At 39.4% G+C, this 23,984-nt stretch overlaps 1 protein-coding gene across 1 annotated transcript in view; it reads left to right on the top strand.

Moving 5' to 3' along the window:
* The window catches only part of cerkl (ceramide kinase-like), a 160,173-nt gene that overhangs the window by 21,254 nt on the left and 114,935 nt on the right, over nt 1–23,984 (top strand). Inside the window, 1 exon segment of the mRNA XM_060828120.1 lies at nt 19,980–19,993. Coding sequence (XP_060684103.1) covers nt 19,980–19,993 — 14 coding nt within the window.

The following is a 23,984-nucleotide window of genomic DNA, read 5'->3' as shown; positions in this document are numbered from 1 at the left end:
AATGTAGTCACTCTTGTATTGTGGGAAATACAAAGTCCCAGAAACAACAATGAACAAACGACTGGAATGTTTTTTATAGCGATGTTGTTTGAGGGATAGGACACAAGGAAGATCTCCTTTTTAAAAATAGTACATGCCTCCTGAAAGAAAAGATGAGGTACTTTTATTGTCACACTTGCTAGATGTCATTTCTGACAGTGTACTGAGGTGTCAGGCTGGTTTTTGTGGTGCATCTTTGGTTTGTGAAATGAATCCACAAGCTTCCAACTCGTAACCGAGAGTGCTAGAACTGAACCATGATTAGCACAGGAAGCTGACTATATTAAATGTATTTTGTTGCAGAGGTTGTAGTTTTGAACACTTGAAGGAGTGTGGGTTTGTGGGTGTAATGTGGAACAGTGTGAAAAACAATTTGAAGAGGATGACATTCAGCTACTATAGTAAACAAATACTGCAGTTTGGTTTTAAACAACAGTGCCTGGTGTATAAAGGATATTTATTAGAAAATTGATAACCTTACAAACTAGATCTGTATTCATTAATATTGTTGCTTGTCACAAAATATGTACTGTATTAGCAAGACTGCTTCAGGAAAGCTTGTCTTGGTTTTTGTTGTTCATGTGAGATAACTAAGAAGGTGAGTAATAGTCGTGTTTCATCAGAGTTAACATTATGAAGTATTTGATCCAGATTTTCTGGTCCTAATACTTGTGAACAGAAATGTTCACTGTTGAGGGGTGCAATAGTACCATAATCTCCAGTGATCTCATTTATGCTGAAATCTAAAAATTGTGACGTATTTGAATGGGCTCAGTAGGAGCCTACACTGATGGATCACCTTTTAAGAAGGGGCAAAGACTTGTCTTTTCATGAACTTGGTTACATTGCTAAGAAGATGCACTGTTTTTTACTTAGGTTTTTTTAAGAGCTGATGCAAGGTGGTCTCTCTTGAGTGCATCATTTTAAACCAAAGAGTGTTAAAACATTTCTGTTTCACTGCCTCCTGTCTCACTTTCAGTTTGTGTTGGGGCATCCAAAAGAGAGCCATGGAGCTGCAATTACAATGTAAACACTGTTACTGAGAAAACTACTTATATTCACATCAAGTTAATCTTTGGTGTGACATCTCCTGGGCACAAAACAAACTGATTTGTCATAGCTGCTGGTCCCAGATAGTAGTTCTATAGTTCAAGCAGATTATTTTGACCACCTAACTGTCTGCAGTCATATAGGTTTACATACAATTATTAGATTTTTTTGTTTTCCCCATTTCTTCCCCAATTAATATTTTGAGGACTATACTAAGCCATGTAATTAGTCTTTTTCCAGTTTTGTTTCTTTGCTGTAGCCAAATACATTCCATGTTAATCCCTATGTGGCACCCTCTTTCTCTAGCACTCCAATGTTCTTTCTCCTTTTAATATTGCTATCCCTCCTGCTTTCCATCATTTCATCTTTTCTGATGAATACCTTGTTTCCAGGAATATTTAATACTCAATCTTGCCCTTCTTTGAGTCAAATCTGTTTTTGCCACAACATTTCCAAGTGCTATCTCCACCTGCAATTGTTAATCATATTCAGTGTTTTCATATATATGCACTATAATTCCAGTTTAGACTTCAGTAGTTTCCACGTTGCACTGAACCCTCCTGATGCTATGTTATTTCTTACTATAGTACTGTGTTTTTCCTAATATCCTTTGTACCTTGGTGTCCATCTCTAGTATTATCTCATACCCAGATCTTGGCTAAGGTATGTTAAACACACCCCATTAGCACCAGCAAATTAATCCACTAAAAACTGAACCCAGCTTTGTTTAAGTGTAACCTATCAGCCCAACAAGTGCCATTTGCCTGGAACTGATTCCAGCATTGTATGAATCTAACTCCCTCCCTCCTGTACCATTTCTTCATCCACACAGTCACCTGCTTTATTCTCTACTTAGTTCTTCACAGTTTGGGAATCTGGAAGTTTCTATTTTAAGTCCTGCTTGCCAATTTGTTAATCTAGATTCCTAATGTTGTGGCGGTGGTGGCAGTGGCGGCGTCGGCCGCGGCCATCAGGATTTCTGTAAAGCAAGAATGACATTTTTCAGCATTGGAAAAGACTGGTTGAGACAAAAGACTGATACCGCTTTAGATGTGGGTGTTGAAGGAATGTCTCAGTATACCATTAACAAATCTATTTTGGCACAAAATCTGATATTGCTTGTCTTCTAAGCTAATAGTTAACTTTGTTACTGCAGTGACCTTTCTGTAGTTAATGCAGAATCTGGTTGAACCATAAGGTACAGGCGCTAACACCAGATAAAACAAAAATCTCTCCAATCCACTCATCGTTCAGAAATAGAACCTGATAGTGAGACATTTTTTGCAGATATCTGTCCAGTCCATCAGTATTGACTTTTTTGGGGGAGCTTTTCTTGAATAATTGTGGAACTAGCTTCATCCATGATGCTAGTGTTTGTTGCTGTAGATGTGGCAAAGGCAAAACTGATGGGAATCTCTCTAGCACACTGTTGTGTTGCTGATGTCCAATTCAGGTCTTGCAGCAGCATAGGTGTGTGGTAACAGGGTAATGTTAGCAGTTTTGATGACTTGCCCTTGCTTTTATAGCTTGTTGAAGAATGAACTGACAAAACAGATCCAATTTTGGTTCACTTTATTGAATTTCCTGTGTGATAGTTTTCATACTATTTACAATCTACCTGACTGTTGCTATTCACTTAATCAAAGATCAATATGATCAGCCATGATCATATTGAATGGTGGTGCAGGCTCGAACGGCAGAATGGCCTACTCCTGCACCTATTGTCTATTGTCTGTTATCAACTGCCCTTTGTGTCAGTGTGAAATACTGCCCTCTGCTCTGTAAAGATGGTATTACATTTTTAAAAAGCATCCAATATTGTGAATAGTTTTTCATAGAATCTCTACAGTGTGGAAGCAGGCCATTTGGCCCATCAAGTCCACACCAATGCTGTGAAGAGCATCCCTGCATTTCTCATGGCTAACCCACTGGCCTCCACATCCCTGGACACTGTGGGCTTTTTCAAATGGTCAGTCCACCTAACCTGGACATCTTTTGACTGTGGGAGGAAACTGGAGCACCCGGAGGAAACCCACACACACAGGCAAACTCCACACAGTCACCCGAAGATGGAATCAAACCTGGGCCCCGGCTCTGTGAGGCAGCAGGGCTCTGAGCCACCAACCAAATGATTGGGAAAATTTTCAAAATCAGCAAAGGATGACTTAAAGGTAGAAAATTGATTTTTAAGAGTAAGCTAACAAGGAAGCTGAAGAACTCCAAAGAATCTGCACTGGTGAGTAGAGTGGGTTCTTTTTTGATTATGTTTTTTGAGATACGTCTCTTGATTAAACTTAAAATATAAGCCATAACTATTAATTTAACCTGGGGCAGTGTTTGTAGAGGAATAAGACAATGTTATTTTCTGGGTCTGTAGATTGCAAAGGAGCAAAAATGGCCTTTGATAGAGTGATATGCACTTGTCAGATGTGGGAGCTTAAAGAGAGTTTAAGGGTTACTGCGGATTATATCTGCTATAAATGCTGTTGGCTGCAAATCTTATCAGATCTAATGGATTGGTTGGAGAGACCGTTAGAAGCAATGAGGAATTTGCAACAGCAACAGTATGTGACGGTTGGTAGTTATAGGAAGGGGGGAATGTCTCAGATACAGTCACATAGATGGGTTAACTCCAGGAAAGGTAAGAGGGGTAGGCAGCTAATGTAAGAGTCATTTGTGGATATACCCATTTCAAACCAGTATGCTGTTTGGGGGTGATGGATTGTCAGGGGAATGTAGCACGAACAGCCAAGTTTCTGGTATTGAGACTGGCTCTAACGCAATGAGGGGTACCTCTGGTCCCAAGAGATCAATTGTGTTAGGGGATTCTCTAGTCCAAGGTACAGACAGACGTTTCTGTGGCCAGCAGTGAAAAAGCAGAATGGTGTGTTGCTTCCCTAGTGCCAGGATCAAGGATGTCTCAGCGAGGGGCAGAATGTTGTCACGGGGGAGGGGTGCCAACAAGAGTCATTGCCCTCATTGGAACCAACGACATAGGAAGGGAAAAGGTTGAGATTCTGAAGGGAGATCAGAGAGAGGCAGGCAGAAATTTAAAAAGGAGGTCCTCTACAGCAGTAATATCTGGATTACTCCCGGTGCTACGAGCTAGTGGGGGCAGGAATAGGAAGATAGAGCAGATGAATGCATAGTTGAGAAGCTGGTGTAAGGGAGAAGGATTCACATTTTTGGATCATTGGAATCTCTTTTGGGGTAGAAATGACCTGTACAAGAAGGATGGATTGCACCTAAATTGGAAGGAGACTAATATACTAGCAGGGAAATTTGCTTGAGTTGCTTGGGAGGATTTCAACAATTAAGGTGGGGGGGTGGGACCCAGAGAGAGAGTGAGGAAAGAGATCGATCTGAGACTGGTACAACTGAGAACAGAAGTGAGTCAAACAGGCAGGGACAAGGTTGGGCTAATAAATTAACCTGCATTTATTTCAATGCAAGGGGCAGATGAACTCAGGGCATGGTTAAAAATATGGGACTGGGATATCATAGCAATTACGGAAACATGCTCGGGGATGGACAGGACTTGCAGCTTAATGTTCCAGGATACAAATGCTACAGGAAGGATAGAAAGGGAGGCCAGAGAGGATGGGGAATGGCATTTTTGATAAGGGATAGCATTACAGCTGCGCTGAGGGAGCCATATTCCTGGAAATATATCCAGGGAAGTTATTTGGGTGGAACTGAGAAATAAGAAAGGGATGATCCCCTTATTGGGATTGTATTATAGACCCCCTAATAGTCAGAGGGAAATTGAGAAACAAACTTGTAAGGAGATCTCAGCTATCTGTAAGAATAATAGAAAGGTGGTTATGATAGGGGATTTTAAACATAGACTGGGACTGCCATAGTGTTAAGGGTTTAGATGGAGAGGAATTTAAGTGTGTACAAGACAATTTTCTGATTCAGTATGTGGATGTACCTACTAGAGAAAGTGCAAAACTTGACCTATTCTTGGGAAATAAGCAGGGCAGGTGACTGAGGTGTCAGTGGGGGAGCACTTTTGGGCCAGCGACCATAATTCTATTAGATTTAAAATAATGATGGAAAAGGATAGACCAGATCTAAAAGTTGAAGTTCTAAATTGGAAAAAGGCCAATTTTGACGGGATTAGGCAAGAACTTTCGAAAGCTGATTGGGGGCAGATGTTCGCAGGTAAAGGGACAGCTGGAAAATGGGAAGCCCTCGGAAATGAGATCACGAGAATCCAGAGAAAATATATTCCTGTTAGGGTGAAAGGTATAGGTATAGGGAATGTAAGATGACTGAAGAAATTGCGGTTTGGTTCAGAAAAAGAAAGAAGCATATGTCAGGTATAGACAGGATAGATTGAGTGAATCCTTAGAAGAGTATAAAGGCAGTAGGAGTGTACTTAAGAGGGAAATCAGAAGGGCAAAAAGGGGACATGAGATAGCTTTGGCAAATAGAATTAAGGAGAATCCAAAGAGTTTTCACAAATACATTAAGGACAAAAGGTTAATTAGGGAGAGAATATGGCCCCTCAAAGATCAGCAAGGCGGCCTTTGTGTGGAGCTGCAGAAAATGGGGGAGATACTAAAGTATTTTGCATCAGTATTTACTGTGGAAACGGATATGGAAGATATAGACTGTAGGGAAATAGATAGTGATACCTTGCAAAATGTCCATATTACAGAGGAGGAAGTACTGGATGTCTTGAAACGGGTAAAGGTGGATAAATCCCCAGGACCTGAACAGGTGCACCCTAGAACTCTTTTTAGGAAGCTAGAGAAGTGACTGCTAGGCCTCTTTCTGAGATATTTGTATCATCGATAGTCACAGGTGAGGTGCCAGAAGACTGGAGGTTGGCTAACGTGGTGCCACTGTTTCAGATGGGTGGTAAGGATAAGTCGGGTATCTACAGACCAGTGAGCCTGACATCGGTGGTCAGCAAGTTGTTGGTGGGAATGTACATGTGTTTGGAAACGCAAGGACTGATTAGGCATAGTCAACATGGCTTTGTGCATGGGAAATTATGTCTCACAAACTTGATTGAGGTATTTGAGGAAGTAACAAAGAGGATGAGGGCCGAGCAGTGGATGTGATCTACATGGACTTCAGTAAGGCGTTTGACAAGGTTCCCCATGGGAGACTGATTAGCAAGGTTAGATCTCACGGAATACCGGGAGAACTAGTCATTTGGATACAGAACTGGCTCAAAGGTAGAAGACAGAGGGTGGCGGTGGAGGGTTGTTTTTCAGACTGGAGGCCTGTGACCAGTGGAGTGCCACAAGGATCAGTGCTGGGTCCTCTACTTTTTGTCATTTACATAAATGATTTGGATGCGAGCATAAGAGATACAGTTAGTAAGTTTGCAGATGACACCAAAATTGGAGGTGTAGTGGACAGCGAAGAGGGTTACCTCCGATTACAACAGGATCTTGACCAGATGGGCCAATGGGCTGAGAAGTGGCAGATGGAGTTTAATTCAGATAAATGCGAGGTGCTGCATTTTGGGAAAGCGAATCTTAGCAGGACTTATACACTTAATGGTAAGGTCCTAGGGAGTGTTGCTGAACAAAGAGACCTTGGAGTGCAGGTTCATAGCTCCTTGAAATTGGAGTCACAGGTAGATAGGACAGTGAAGAAGGCGTTTGGTGTGCTTTCCTTTATTGGTCAGAGTATTGAGTACAGGAGTCGGGAGGTCATGTTGCAGCTGTACAGGACATTGGTTAGGCCACTGTTAGAATATTGCGTGCAATTCTGGTCGTGCAATTCTGGTCTCCTTCCTATTGGAAAGATGTTGTGAAACTTGAAAGGGTTCAGAAAAGATTTACAAGGATGTTGCCAGGTTTGGAGGATTTGAGCTATAAGGAGAGGCTGAACAGGCTGAGGCTGTTTTCCCTGGAGCGACGGAGGCTGAGGGGTGACCTTATAGAGGTTTATATAATCATGAGGGGCTTGGATAGGGTAAATAGGCAGTCTTTTCCTTGGGGTCAGGGAGTCCAGAACTAGAGGGCATAGGTTTATGGTGAGAGGGGAAAAATGTAAAAGAGACTTAAGGGGCACCTTTTTTACACAGAGGGTGGTATGTGTATGGAATGAGCTGCCAGAGGATGATGTGGAGGTGGTACAATTGCAACATTTAAAGAGGCATTTGGATGGGTAGATGAATAGGAAGGGTTTGGAGGGATATGGGCCAGGTGCTGGCAGGTGGGACTAGATTGGGTTGGGATATCTGGTCGGCATGGATGGGTTGGACCGAAGGGTCTGTTTCCATGCTTTGCATCTCTAACACTCTATAACAAACACATAGCTTCAAAATTTGCATAAAAAAGAAGAGACTAGTTCAAGTAAACTTTGGTCCCTTGGAGGATATTAATAATGAAAAGATGATAGCAGAAACATTGAACAAATATTTTTTATCAGTTTCATGGTGGAAGACATACAAGTATTTCAATACTTGTAGAAAATCAAGGAGCAAAAAAGGAGCGAGAAACTTAAAAACAATTATCATTAGTTTTTGTAGTAGTTTATATCTAATGGGGTAAAGACCATCAAGTCCATTGGATCTGATAGTTGCTGGAAAGGGTCTTAAAAGAAGTGGTTTCAGCAGTAGAGGATGGATTGATTACAATCTTCCAAAGTTCCCTAAATTCTGGAAAGGTGCCAATAGATTGGTAAATTGCAAAAGTAACATCTCTATTTGACGAAGGAAGAAGACAGAAGATCGTAGAGTTAGCCTAATATCCGTCATTGAGAAAAATGCTGGAATCCATTATTAAGGAAGTAGTCATAGAACAAAAATCATAATCCAATCAAGCAGACCATCATTAAGGATATAACAAGTAATTGGAGAAAAGAGATCAAATAAATGTAGTGGATTTAATAAAGGCATTTCATTAAGGTGCCATGTAAAAAGCTACTGCACATTTTAAGAGCTCATGTATGACTGATAGCATTGTTAGAGGATTAGCTAAACAGCTGGAAAAAGAGACAGTATAAGTCAATCATTCCCAAGGTGGCAAACTGTTAAATTGTAGAGTGCAACAGGGATCATTAAAATACCTCATATCTTTAAGGTCTGTATTAGTGACTTTGATGAAAGGACAAAATGTATCCAAATTTGCTCATGATACAAAACTAGCTGGAAAAGCAAGTTGTGAGGAGAACAAAAAGGCTAAGGAATTGTCAAAACTTTGTCAGATCACATATGTTTGGAAATGTGAGTTTATCCACTTTATGAACAAGAATATTCAAGGTAAATATTGCTTTAATGGGAAGAGATAGAGACTTAAGTTGGAAATGACCCTACGGTCCAACTTGACCATGCCGACCAAATAACCTAATCTAACCATTTGCCAGCACTTGGCCTGTATCCCTCTAAGCCCTTGCTATTTATATAATCATCCAGGTGCCTTTTAAGTGTTGCAATTGTGCCAACCTCCACCACTTCCTCTGGCAGCTCATTCCATACATGCACCACCCTTTGCATGAGAAAGTTACCCCTTAGGTCCCTTTTTAAATGTTTCCCCTTTGACTCTAAACCTATGCCCTCGAGTTTTGAACAATGCCAAAATAAAGCCAAGTTCTGGGTAACTTCAAGCATGAAACATAAAGATTAATTTACAGGCACAAGAGGTTAATTAGGAACGCAAATAGAATGTTGTCCTTTATTGCAAGGGAATAAGTATACAAGTAGTGATATAATGTTACAACTGTCCATACATGGCATTAATTAAGCCCTAATTGGGATACTGCATGTAATTTTGGTTTCATCATTTAACAAAAGTTTGCTTGCATTGATGGCAATTCAGAGAAAGCTATCCCTAGATTGATTCCAGGAATGAATGAATTGTCTTAATGAAGAAAGTTTGAGGATGTTGGACCTATGCTCATTGGAATTTAGAGAGGTGATTTTATTGAAACATGAGATTCTGGGGGCTTGACAAAGTGGACATTGTGAGGGCATTTCACCTTGTTTGAGGATTTAGAATTTGGGCACATACTTATTGTATGGGGATCTACCATTTAATAGTGTGATGCAGAAGTTTCTTCACCCTCCAGGTTAAAACCTTTGGAATTCTCTCCTCCAGAAAGCTGTGGGGTCTGGGCTGAGCTGAGTGATTGTCGAGAGTCTGTTGCTGGAAAAGCACAGCAGGTCAGGCAGCATCCGAAAAGCAGGAGAATCAATGTTTCAGGCCGGAACCCTTCATTAGGGCTCCGGCCTTGAAACATTGATTCGCCTGCTCTTCAAATACTGCCTGACCTGCTGTGCTTTTCCAACAACACACTCTCAATTCTGATCTCCAGCAGATTCTGATTCTGCAGACCTCACTTTCTCCTGAGCTGAGACATTGAATAGCTTCAAAGCTGAGAAATTACTTCTTGAACCAAAGGGGAGTGCAGGCTTATAGGGACCAAGGAGGAAAATGGAATTGAAGCAAAGATCAGATCAGTTGTGATCTTCTTGAAGGAGCGAGCTCAACGTATTGTATGACCACTTTGACTCTTAGATATTTCTTATGTTTCTAAACCAAGCACAGGAATGTGCTCCTCACTTCTGCACACTTTTTTGTTGGATTGCAAGATTTTTTTAAAGATTAGATTCCCTACAGTATGTAAACAGGCCAATCGGCCCTCCAAAGAGTACCCCACCCACATTCATTCTCCTACATTTACCCCTGACTAATGTATCTAACACTATGGGCAATTTAGCATGGGCAATTCACCTAACCCCCACAACTTTGGATTATGGGAGGAAACTGGAGCACCCGGAGGAAACACCCACAGACATACGGAGAATGTGCAAACTTCACACAGACATTCACCCGAGGCTGGAATCAAACTCTGCTCCCTGGCGCAGAAAGGCAGCAATGCTAACCACTGAGGTATCATTCAAAGCACTAAAAAAAATTGGTCCTTTTGAAGGTGAAGGTTTCGGTTATGGATCAGCAAACAAGTGTTGAAACATCTTGACTGAATTGTTTTTTTGGGCTGAATGTTCCTGTTATTTTTGGAGAAGTGTTTTCTCGAGTGAGATCCAAGCATAATTCATAGTCCATAGTTCGCCTTGGCCTATGTTAACTTTTCTCGTGCAACCTTGCACTCTTAATTTCATTACTTATGCAACTGACCTTTGGCCTGTCTTGTAGAAGGAGATTGGAAGTGCTCACTGTTCCTGGGACTTTGTGATATTCATGTGCTGGCAACATATTTAAAATTCAGCTCCACAACACTTAAGGTGCTACATCAAGAAAGTACCCTTAACACTGATGTTCCACTGCTGTCACTGAGGAAATGGCCCAGAAAGGCAAGTTAACTCATCAATTTACTGACAGGGACCTAGCGGTTCTAGTGGATGTAGTGGTGGAAAAGAGGATAGAGATTTCTTCTGACCAGCAAAGAAGGCTACCAGAGTTAGCGAATCTGGATTAAGATAGTGGCCTGGGTCAGAACAATGTGTTGGAATTCACATAGGGACCATGAATCCATTGTTGATTGTCAGAAAACCCATCTGCTTCACTAATGTCCAATTAAGGAACAAAACTCCCATCCTTACCTGATTTGGCCTATGACTGACTCCAGATCAACATCAATGTGGTTGATTTTTAATTGCCTTTGGCAATTAGGGATGGGCAATAAATGTTGGCCGAGCTAGCGACACCCTCATCCTGTGAACGAATGAAATAAAAAGTATAGGGAGAAGGTCAGCAATGCTACATGCCATTTCTCTACCTCGTGCTTACAGGACTAGAGCTCACTTTAACTCTGTCATTGAACACTTGTCTCACAAAGACTCATGGACTGCAAGTCTCATTTTTCCAGCATCTTCTCCATTCAACAGCTTTCCCATTCTTATCTTCCTAAACTACTGACCATTCCTGCATTTAATGCCTCCTATTTATTAACTGGCTCATCTCATCTCCTACGCTTTCCCAGGATCACCACTAACCGCTCTTTGATTTGCTTTCATCAGATGCAATACTTCCCTTTGTTTCATTACAGGGAAAGAGTGGACAACCCCCTGGACTGATACCGCCACAACATGCTGACTTGGTACAATTTAGCATTCAGTTTGAGAGAGAGAGAGAAAAAAACTCTGGGTCGGGGACAACTGTGATAAACTTTACTAAAGGGTAATTGCAAACGAATGAGGGCAGAGTTAGTTGGAGTGAACTGGGAAGGGAATTTTGCAGCAAAGATCGTAGAGGAACAATGGCAGACATTTAAGAATATAGACCATGGCTCACGAGAAAAGTATATCCCAGTAGGAAGGCTCAATACCAGGAATGGCATAAACTAACCGTAGTTAGCCAAAGGAAGTAAGGATAGCTGCAAATTGAAAGAAAAAGTGTAAGATTTGGCAAAGACTAGTGTTAAGCCAGAGGATTAGACAAGTTTTAAAAGAAATCTTACCAAAAGATATTAAAGAGGGTAACTTTGAGGATAAACCTCTCAGTAATATCAAGATGAACAGGAAGAACATTTTTTTTTAAAGACATATACAAAGGAAAAGAAAGGCCAAAGAGAACGTGGGTCTCTTCAAGTTAGAGTTTGGGAAAGTAATTTTGCTGAACCATAAAATGACAGGAATTGAATAAATACTTTGCATCAGTCTTCATGGTAGAAAATCTGAATAATCAAAGGGCAAAAGGAGGAAAGGAAATAATTGCAATAACTTTAAACCATGGAAAAGTATGAGGGAAACCATTGAAGCTAAGGCCAATAAGTCTCTGGACCTGATGGGATCCATCAGGATTTTTTTTAAAAAAGTAGCTATAGTGATAGTGGATACACTGGTAATAATCTTTCCCAGAATCTAAAGATTCTCTGATGTCCCTAAAGATTGGAAAACTGTTAGTTGTAACACCTTTATTCAAAAAGGGAAGGAGACAAACAAAAAGGTAATTATGGACCATTTATCTTAATGTCTGACATTGGAAAAATGTTAGAATCTTTTATAAAAGATCTATTAGCAGAATAATTAGAGATACACAATATGATCAAATATTTCTTGACGAAGGGGAAAATCATGCCTGACAAGGATATTAGAATTCTTTGAGGAGTTAACAAGCAATCATTAAGGGAGTCATTAAGGAAAGTTGATGTGAGGCTTATCAGATCAATAATGATCTAATTGAATGCTGGAGCAAAGTAGCCTGGCTGAATGGCCTATTTTTACTACTTTGGTTTTATGATTTGAACGATCCACCTGTGATCATTAGACTGGTTGCATGTGATTTGCAGGACTGACTGTGGCTAAATCCTTGGACTAGAACTAGATGAGCTCTTTGAATAGTGCAGTGGTATCCCATGCCTCACTTAGTCCTCTTTGGCTTCACTAAGGATTAGTACCCTTAGACTTTCATGCGTAGCAAGTGTTTGCTGCTTAAGTTTCTGGCACATGTCAGTATGACATTGATGTAGCATTCTGCAATAGAACTACAGGTCCATCTCCTTAAGTGATCAGTGTTCTGGACCATGACTGGCTGTTTTCCTACTTGTGTGCCAAAAGGCAGTGCAAGTCATAAAGGCAATGGAAGAGCATTGATGACCAGAGGAACTGAGCAAGATAAAAGACTGAATTATGATGGAGAAGGTAAGCAGCGTTGCATTGGGACTAGAGTATAATCGTTTAGAAAAGGAGAATTGATATTGGCTACAATGGAGAAAGTGCTGCAGAATGAAGGACTGGGGAGTCACTGATAGGCTGAAGGTGAGGCGAAATGGATGTTATACGTGTGGAAAATATTAGGAAGGTAATATCATGTTTTACCGGGCTCCACCAACAGAAAATTGAGCCTGCTCCCCTCTCCAAGTTCCTTTTAGTTTGTCATCCAATACCATGCCATTTCTCATCCCAAAGCAGCAAAAAAACAAGAGAACTAGAAAACAGAAGGAAACAAAAAAAGAGAAACATCAAAAAGTCATGATGACAAAGACAACTAAATAGAGTCTGAGGATTTTAGCCAAAATGAGCCATACCATAGGAGATGCACAAGACATAAAATAATTGTACATTTTATTTTGGTGTCACAATGTTACTATGTAAAATATTATATTATACTGTAAATTTCAATTAAAATGTCAACAGTTGGTTGTATTACGTGGCCGGAGATACTAATATATATTTTATGTATATGTTTTAGTCTAATAGATTTTATGAAAAATATGCTTCTTGTTAATTGTGCTATTTTGGAGAAGCCTAATATTGCACTGCCTGAAAAATTATAGGTAGAATTATTTCAGCAAATGTCATTGTAATTTCTCACTGCTTTATCTATGATTCCCTGGACGTGATATTTTTCTTATAACTTGGTTTCTAATAATTGAACCACTTCAACAATTCTATTAGTTGTCCTTTCATTTTAATACATAAGTAATGTATCTACATGTAAAAAGCAATCAGCAATGATTACTAAGCATGTTTCAATAGAAATAGTGAACTTGAAGGTATGCATAATATATAAGGGTGTTGGATCTGCATAAAGGCAACTTGTTAATCTGTTTTCAAAGACAGCTGATGCTATTTCTAGCTCCATCAAAAATTATATAAATATTCTACAATGGGTGCAGCAATTTGTTTTAAACTATATTGTAGTTTTGTTTTCATAAAAAAAACGCTGCTGTATCAAGCTGTAGATTTTTAACATTTCTTTTAAACAATGATTTAAAATAAAAAAAATTGGTTACCAGAGTGTTTTTGGTTTTTCTTTCAACCTGAATTTATTTATTTAACTGTACTGGTTTATTGACAAAATAAAGTATTTACAGTATATGCAATAGTAAATTGCTTTTTTGAAAATTGAAACAAAATCTTGGTGGCAGCAGTCTTTTTGGCATGATAACAATACTTATGATTAAGTGGTAGCAGCCACTGTGTTTGAAGATTAGGATGGTGATTGTTACTGTGACTCATTGGCAATGTATTTTGCCAATTTTTGGTATTAAGTCCTGGTTAGCCCATGCATACAGTGAATGTAATTAGTGTTCCAATGAAGCTAGTACCCATCTGGAAGGAGTAACTTTTTTGTACAAGGTTGGACACTTTTTTTTTGTTATTTAATCTTTAGACCTCTTACCGTGAGTGAAATTAAGATTTGATCCAAACCCATCTTGTCATATTGATTATGTTAATGGAAAAATTGAGCCTGATTGCGTACTGAAGCTTAATTTAGTGTAATGAAAAATCTTTTGTTCATCTTCATTTTAATTCTGATACTAGTTATGTAACTTATGTAGAAATAAATTTATAAATGGCATATGGTGGTTTAGTTTATAGACGATGGAACTAAAACATAACTAAACCAGAAGAAAATGGTGATTTCATTAGAATGTGTAAGAATTTTACTAAACATAGATTAAAACTTTTAATGAAAAAGCTTACTTAGAAGCATTAATGTCTCTCTCTATTTAAAGATGCAAACACCCAGAATAAATCTTTGAAATAGCAGCTGAACTTTAGATTATTTATTGTCACTAATCCCATTAAATAAAATGCAGATGAAGTTGGAATGTAGGTGATAATCTGTCTGTAAATAAACCTGGTTAAACATTGTCCACAAATATTTTTATACATTTTTGAATCTTGCTGACTCCATTTCATTGCTTCCTTTTATATAAATGTCCTAACAGATAGGAGATGCATTTTCGTACAAATTTGCCCTGTACTTGGCTTCATTATTTTTTTAGATTAGATTACTTAGTGTGGAAACAGGCCCTTCGGCCCAACAAGTCCACACCGACCCACCGAAGCGCAACCCACCCATACCCTTGCACTTACCCCTTACCTAACACTACAGGCAATTTAGCATGGCCAATTCACCTGACCCACACATCTTTGGACTGTGGGAGGAAACCGGAGACACGGGGAGAACGTGCAAACTCCACACAGTCAGTCGCCTAAGTCGGGAATTGAACCCGGGTCTCAGGCACTGTGAGGCAGCAGTGCTAACCACTGTGCCACCGTGCCGCCCATTTATTAAAACATAAATATTTATTCTTATGGCAAATATTCCAACACCCTTTTTAATTAATATGGAGAATGTTGATACATTTGTATTGAACAAAAAAGAACTCCTTGCAAAATCAGAAAGAGAATACAAGTATTCAAGGCAATTTTTAATTTTAATAAGACATAACATATGGCCCTTTGAGCTTGTTCTGCTATTCAATTAGATAGTGTCTGATCTTTTCATGGTCTCAGCCCCACTTATCCGTCCTCTCACCATAACCCTTAATTTTTTTGAACAGTAAAGGAATTATCTATCTTAGCATTAAAAACATTTACTGAGGCACCCTCAACCACTTCCCAGGGCAGGGGATTCCATAGATTCACAACCTCCTGGGTGAGGAAGTTCCTTTTCGATTCAGTCCTAAATATGCTTCCCCTAATTCTGAGGCTATGCTCTCTTGTCCTTGTTTCACCCACCAGTGGAAACATCCTCTTTCTTCTATCTTACTTATTCCCTTCATTATTTTATGTTTCTATAAGATTCTTCTAAATTCCAATGAATATAATCCCAATCTCTCCTTTTATATCCCAACTCCAGAATCAAATTAGTGAACCTCCTCTGCACCCCTTCTAGTACCAATATATCTTTATCAAGTAAGAGACCAAAATTGCACGCAGTATTCAGGTGTGGCCTCACCAGCACTCTATAAAGCTGCACCATAATCTCTCTGCTTTTAAACGTAATCCCTTTTGCAATGAAGGACAAAATTCCATTTGCCGCCTTCATTATCTGTTGCACCTCCAGTCCAGTCTTCTGTTATTCATGCACAAGGATACCCAAGCCCCTCTGCCAAGCAGCATGCTGCAATTTCTTACCATTCAAGTGATAGTCCTTTTTACTGTTATTCCGACTGAAATGAATGATTTCACATTTATTAACATTGTACTCTATCTGCCAGAACTTTGCCCACTCACTTGAACTATCTATGTCCCCTTGAAAATTTTCATAGTCCTTGGCACACTTTGCTCTACCACTCATTTTCATATCATCTGCAAACTTTGACACACTACACGTGATCCCCAATTCCAAATCATCTATGTAAATTGTGAATAATTGCAGTCCCAACATTGATCCCTGAAGCACACCACAAGTCACTGACTGCCAACCAGATCAGCACTCATTTATTCCCATTCTTTCCTTCCTGTTGGTTAACCAATCCTCTATCCATGCTAATAGATTGCCTGTAACGCCTTGAATCCTTACCTTTATGCAGCAGTCTGTTGTGTGGCCCCTGTTGAATGCCTTTTGAAAATATAGATATACCACATCTACTGGGTCCCCGTTGTCTACCGTGTTTGTAATGTCTTCATAGAATTCCAAACTATTAGTTAAGCATGAACCCATGCTGCATCTGCCCAATAGGATAATTTCTTTCTTTATGTCTTGCTATGTCTTCCTTGATAATAAACTCAAGCATTTTCCCCACTATAGAAGTTAAGTTAACTGGTCTATAATGCCCCATCTTTTGTCTACCTCCCTTATTAAACAGTGGTGTCACATTTGCTGTTCTCAAATCTGCTGGAACTGACCCAGAGTCCAGTGAATTTTGGAAAATTTCCACAAGTGCATTTGCTGTTTCTCCCGCCTTCTCTTTTAGCACCCTGTGATGCATTCCATCAGGGCTAGGAGACTTGTCTACCCTTAGCTCCATTAGTTTTCCCAACACCACCTCTTTCGTGATAATGATTGATTCCAGGTCCTCACTTACCTTCGTCTCTTTGTCAATTCCTGGCATGTTATTCATATTCTCCATTCTGAAGACCAACACAAAATACGTATTCAATGCCTCAGCCATTTCCTCATATCCCATTACTAAATTCCCTTTCTCATCCTCTAAAAGGCCAGTGTTTACTTTAGCCAGTCTTTTTTGTTTTATGTATACTTTCGCTATGCCTTTATATTCTGAGCTAGTTTTTTCTCATGTTCTATCTTTCTTTTCTTTATAGCTCTTATTGTGGCTTTCTGTTGACCTTTTAAAGCTTTCCAAATCTTCTAGTTACCTGCTGCACTTGGTGACTTTGTATGCCTTCTCTTTCAATTTGATAGCCTCCCTTATTTCCTTAGACAGGTGACAGATTACCCCTTTTCGTGCAGTCCTTCCTTTTTTACTGGATGTAATTTTGCTGAGCACTTTGAAAAACTGCTTTGAAAATGCTGTTCGGCAGCTTCCCACCATAAAATCTTTGCTTCCAGCCTACTTTAGCTAACTCCTCCTCCATCCTATTGTAGTCTTTATTGTTTAAGGACAGGACCTTGGTATTGGATGTTATCTTTTAACGGGCAATAAACAAACAACTAATGCCTATCTCAATGTGATATTATTTGGTGTCCTATTGACTACACTTATCAGTGACATTTTCTTCTTAGAATTTCTGTGGAGATTAAGGTTGAATCCATATCATCTTGCACCACCACCCTGATGTTGTCATTAAATATTAGAGCAACACCACCTCTCTGTCTGTCCTTCTGAATAATCGATACCCCTGAATATTTAACTTCCAGTCGTGACCATCCTGCAAACATGCCTCTGCAATGGCTACTAAATCCTATTCATTCACGATGATTTGTGTAATTAACTCATCTACCTTGTTATGAATGCTATGAGCATTCAGGTAAAGTGCCCTTATTCTAGTTTTTGTACCCTCTTTATGAATCCCAACGTTAAGACCTGAAATAAAAGTATGTTTTGCTGTCCTACCTTGATGTTCAATTAAATACCACCGCTATATCAGGTCTTAACTAAAAAGTTCTATTAAAAGACAATTATGGATTTATTAACAATACAAAATGTATTTAATAAAGATGCAATCGTTGGTTAACATACACAGTCAGTATCATAATATCACTTATCCCAGTAAGAGCCCCAAAGCCAAATGCAAACACATTCCCTCATTCCTGATGAAGGGCTCTGGCCCGAAACGTCGAATTTCCTGTTCCTTGGATGCTGCCTGACCTGCTGTGCTTTAACCAGCAACACATTTTCAGCTGCAAACACATGCACACATGTACTCTCGCTTTCTCAAAAAAGAAACAAAAAAACCCTAAAAAAACTTGCTTTAGCTATTAGATTGTACTTCCTGGCAAAAAAAAATGAAATGGAGGATGTTCTAGATTCTGATGCTGTGGCACATGATCAAATCACTGATCATGCACTGTTAATTCTCAAATCTTTTGGTCATAGCTTGTTCATAAAATAGAATCTTTCAAAGTTTAATCTTTCGATCACTGTTTGAAAATAACATAGTTTTCATCCTGAACTGATAAAATTTCAGAAATGAGAGATCAGCTGGGCAGCCTGTTGAAGACATACTTTTCTCCAACTCAGCTTGTTCTTATTAGGCCTCCTTCTAGTTCACCTTGTTCACAGCAGGCTTCCCTCCAATTCGGCTGCATATTAGCAGGCTTTCTTCCAACTTCATCTAAATATAATGGAATGACTTCACCATGCCAATTGCTGTTCAAAACAGCCTTGCAATGTCTACAGGAAAACAAGCAGTTTTCACCAGTCATGTGATTTCTAGGAAACTATGTTTAAAAATAATTCCAATGTCCACATTTAACTTTAACTGGCCTCTTTTAAATGAATCACTCTAGGTATGACCATAAAACTTGAAGTAAATTCATCCTTCCACAGTCCTCAAAACGTAGGTCCTTCAAACAATATTAAAATAAAGTATCTTTCTAACAGTAGTGAAAATGTAAAAAAACTTAGATTGCTTTTCATCATCTGATTTAAAAGAAAGAAACACCACATCTATAATTGGAAAGAATAAAGGTTTGAAAGCTTAAATTTACAATTTTGATACTTGAAGGGAAAGGAGCATGCCTGAGGTACTGTTAAGTTTTTTTTTAGATTAGACTTACAGTGTGGAAACAGGCCCTTCGGCCCAACAAGTCCACACCGACCCGCCGAAGCGAAACCCACCCATGCCCCTACATTTACCCCTTTACCTAACACTACGGGCAATTTAGCTTGGCCAATTCACCTGACCCGCACATCTTTGGACTGTGGGAGGAAACCGGAGCACCCGGAGGAAACCCACGCAGACACGGGGAGAACGTGCAAACTCCACACAGTCAGTCACCTGAGTCGGGAATTGAACCCGGGTCTCAGGTGCTGTGAGGCAGCAGTGCTAACCACTGTGCCACCGTGCCGCCCACAAGTTCTTAAATTATAAAAAACAACAGATATAAAAATAACCACAGATTTTATAGCCTTGAACAGATGTCTAGGATTCATATCATCCTAAAAAGATATCTGACAAAGGTCTGACAAAAATGTACCATACCCTTTCCAGCCTTGTACAGATGCCAGGAATACCAATTATTCAGACTCACTGATTTGCTATTTGATTATTTGGCACTGCAACTGAACTGATCTGACATGGTAACTTTGTCATTCACGAAAACGCAATACAGTTACAAAGCCTTGTCATCTGGCCCCTGTTTTTCACTGTCCATCTCTCTCCCTGCCTTTGTCAATCATTTTCTCTTTTCTGGTGCTGTTGACCTCTTCCTCTGTCATTCTATTTCACCTTCTCTCTCACTGTCTTCATTTTTCCAATTAGCTTTCTTTTGTTTTTGTCTCTTTCTTCTCTGTGCTTCTTCCCTTATCCTCCTTGTTACTTCTCATAATTTGCAGTGATTGTTTTTGAATGGACCCAACATTTCCAGCATCCACGATTGGTCACAATTGCACAAATGAATCAGCTAATTGTTACCAGTCAAATCTCACTTTGCATACAAAGCCCTGGTGTCAGGCCATCAACCACAGCTTCTACCACTGCTTGAACAATGCAGCAGTGTAAACATCACATACGTGAGTTTTAATAACTTACTTTTAATAATACAGTGATTCCATCCGCAATCCTTGGTTTTAAAACCATTCCTTTTCCATTTCAGTCCACAATCAAAAAGTCAGAAACTAAAATGATACAATATTCATATATCTGAATTGGTAGTTTATCAAATATAGTTGGAATACCTGATCCATTGACCTTTACTGATGAAATCAATGAAAGTACAAATCGAAAATAGCCTGGATTTTATAGTATGATTAATGGTTATGCGATCTGTGCTCACCATTAATTTGGAATGAATTAGATGATGACTTTGAGTCTGTACATGCATAGATAAATGCAGAAATTAGGTTGTGGTCTGCTTTGCCCTGCTGCTGTAAAAACTTTATTACACCATACCTCACTGATAGACTTTGGATTAGTGGTGCTGGAAGAGCACAGCAGTTCAGGCAGCATCCAAAGTGCAGTGAAATCGACGTTTCGGGCAAAAGTCCTTCATCAGGAATAAAGGTAGTGAGCCTGAAGTGTGGAGAGATAAGCTAGAGGAGGGTGGGGATGAGGAGAAAGCAGCATAGAGCACAATGGGTGAGTGGGGGAGGGGATGAAGGTGATCGGTCAGGGAGGAGAGGATGGAGTGGATAGGTGGAAAAGGAGACCGGTAGGTAGGTCAAGTCCGGACAAGTCATGGGGACAGTGCTGAGCTGGAAGTTAGGAACTAGGATGAGGTGGGGAAGGGGAAATGAGGAAACTGTTGAAGTCTACGTTGATGCCCTGGGGTTGAAGTGTTCCGAGGCAGAAGATGAGGCGTTCTTTCTCCAGGCGTCTGGTGGTGAGGGAGCGGTGGTGAAGGAGGCCCAGGACCTCCATTTCCTCGGTAGAGTGGGAGGGGGAGTTGAAATGTTGGGCCACAAGGAAGTGTGGACTTGTCATGCAAACATTTGAAAGATGTGAAGCTGTGCTGTGTGCTGACTATAATCCACTAAACATATCTGAAAAATATTGGAACTTAATTCAATGGTTCCCAATGTGGGGGTCAGGACTACAAGGGTTACAAGTGTGAAATTTGACTTTGAGAGCCCCATGATGGTAGTAGTCCTCTGGAGCTCCAACCAAGTTAGAAAATTTTTGTTTCTGCTCCAGCAGACATTAGCGCTCCCAGTTCCCTTCTACTCCCAATCCAAATTCTGGTTTCACAGGTCTTTACAGTGAACCCACAGATGTGTCAACCTCCACAATCTCCACTCTCAATCTCTCCCCAAACACCCATCCTCTCAAAAAGCTCTTGCTGAGAGGTCACAAAGTGTAAACGATTTCCAATCTCAAATTGGGGTCACAGTAGGACGACGTTTGTGAATCGCTGTCTTTATTAAAAACAGAAAAGACTGAAAATGTATATGCGGCCAGTTGGCATCTGGAGAGAGCGAAATAAAACTAATTTCATGAATTCCAGCACCTGCAATAGTTTGCATAGGTCTGTCCATTAAAGTTTTTATCAGTGTGTTAAACTTAATTAGGACAACACAACCTCTGAAATTATTGGTAATTCACTTTTACAAGCATACTGTCTCATTTTTGCAGATTCCAGTTGGTGGAGATTTTAGAAAGTTAAACACACATTTTGCTTTATCTTTCTCCTTCATCCCTACGAATGCCACTTTTCTTTCACTTAATTTCTTTTTCGTATGTGATGTTACTTTGAGTTAAATACTCTAGCTTCTATGTCCTGGTACAAGCTTGGGGATGGGGGGGAAAAGGTGAAATTTCAGTCCTCAAAAACTAATGAATTTGGATCTAGTGGGATATATAAATGCAAAACCTAATCCTAATCACTTGCTTTTGTGGAGATGTGATGGAGATGGGGTAACCAATCTTTATGTCGACATATCAGTTTTAAACTTATTGTGGCTAACGAGGTTAACCAAACCTTTGTTGACCTGGCAGGTAAAGGTGTGTGATAGCAGCTTGATCCAACAGTGAACCTTTCTCATTTACTACTTATGAAAGATTCCTCATTTACATCTTTTTTGATTTTGAACTCCAAATTCCTTTTGCTCCTTTTTGAGATGTTCATATCACCCTGGCCTCTGATCTCCCCTTTTAGCCTCCAATCTTCCCTTCTCTTTCATCTCCACAATGGTTTTTCTGAACTATCCCTCTGGCCTTTCTGTTCTTGGGCTGTGGCCTGGTGCCAAGAGTCTACCTGTCTAACAGCCAAATAATTAATTGTGGCTGGAAAATGGAAGTGAAACTGGCAAATGGTCATTGTGTTAAATTTGACAGGACCTGAAGTAAAACAATACTCCCCAACCCTAACATTTTCCTCTGCTTTTGAAGTAAGATTAAGTTCCGTGTGTCTTGAAGATAATTTTCGAATCTAATTGGTTGGTTAAAGAAGCAGGGTTTTTCTTGCGCATACCAGAGTTCCCCTGTTGAGAGTGTTGTGCTATATCTGACTGACAAAGACTGTGCATTGCCTCTCAGAAGCTATATTAAAGGTTTATGGGCAACAGTAAATATGAATAATGAGTGCCATTTGCTCACTGCTGCCTTTGGGTTATTGTACATTTCAAAATCACCCAAATATTGTGTGCTGCTAAACTATAAAATTCCCCACACAGACACTGTAAAACCATTAGATCCTCCCTCCTTGCTATAATGTCTCAGTTTCCCTATCCTCAGTACAGACATGTGATGGTCTTTTTCCAGTTGTGCTGTATTCCCGGATCAAACATCAAGGGCCTTCAAAGTGCTGCTACCTTGATTGTCCTGAATGAACCTTCCTGGTGTTCAGCAGTGTTGATTGCAGCATTCTTCCTGTTTTAAACGTCTTGCATATTCTGGACATTATAAATGATAAAAATAGAGCTTTTGAGTATAAATAGTATGAAATAACTTAAACTATTGATTCACAGTTTCCATAGAAAAATGTACAAATTTACAGAAGTAAAATGCTAGAACTCATATCATATTGTAACAGATAAGACTCTGGTCATTCTAACTTTGAATATCCTCCAACTTAATGTGAGCAACAATTGCGAAGTTGTGTTTTTTTTTGTCTTTTTACAATTTGCCCAAAGCTCACCAAACCAGTGGAAAAATTGAGAAATTTCAAGACCGTGACTCAGTATGTTAGTTTTGAAACAACATTTGTATTTGAAGTCAACTCTGTTGATAGAAATGGTCGTGCCCCCTTATGAAATTAGTTACATTGAGAGTTTCTGCTAATTACCATCCTTTCTGAAAGTTTGACAAGGCTCTCACAATTTGTTTTTCTAAGTGCAGCAATATGCAGTTTTTAAAAGCTTTTAAACTCATTTAGAGTTCACTACAACTACTATTGTGCTCTAATAAAATTGGTAAATAGTTAAGTAATTTTTAAAATCTACTTTGGAGTTAGTTAAAATTATTTTACTCCGGTATTTCTAGAACATCCATTTAAAAATATTTATTTATGTGATAACACAATTTTCAGCTGCATTAATAAAATTGCACCAGGTTAGAGCTTCCTTCCTTCATCGTTCAAAGAATTAAAACACTGACACATGAAAACTTACTGTGAATTAATGTTGAAGTATTGTTAAGTACAGAAACTGATTGGGAGAGTTACATTCCAGAGTAAAACTCATAGATTCGTGCAACAAAAAAAACTATTAATGGATTAGTATTTTGTTGCTTAACATTGTTTTCTTGACATCATTAAACAATTTCTGTGACGTAACACGAACAATTAAATGAGCATCCACCAGTGTATCCAATTTTGCATTTCTGCAGTCAGCTGTGAACTTTCCTTCAATTGGCAAAAATAATCATGGGCTTTTCAGAGCAGGTGTTAGTCAAGTGCAATCTAGGGCTCCTTAATGTTGACAAAATAAGAACCCACTTAATGGAGATATGACAATTATACTAAAGACAACTGTTAGTACTGAACAGTATAAGGCTCTTGTGGTCCAGTGGTAGTTTCCATTACCTTTGAGCCAGAAAATCTGGGATCAAGTCCCATCTTAAGGTATGATGGCTATAGAGGTGGATCATAACCTATCCAAACAGATTGTTTTATAACTTTTTGGGAGCTCTTGTGGCATAGTGGTAAGATCTCTTCCTGTGGGCC

This window comes from Hemiscyllium ocellatum, chromosome 7, assembly GCF_020745735.1.
Source record: "Hemiscyllium ocellatum isolate sHemOce1 chromosome 7, sHemOce1.pat.X.cur, whole genome shotgun sequence".
Lineage (NCBI taxonomy): Eukaryota > Metazoa > Chordata > Chondrichthyes > Orectolobiformes > Hemiscylliidae > Hemiscyllium > Hemiscyllium ocellatum.
This window is presented reverse-complemented; position numbering and strand designations above follow the sequence as displayed.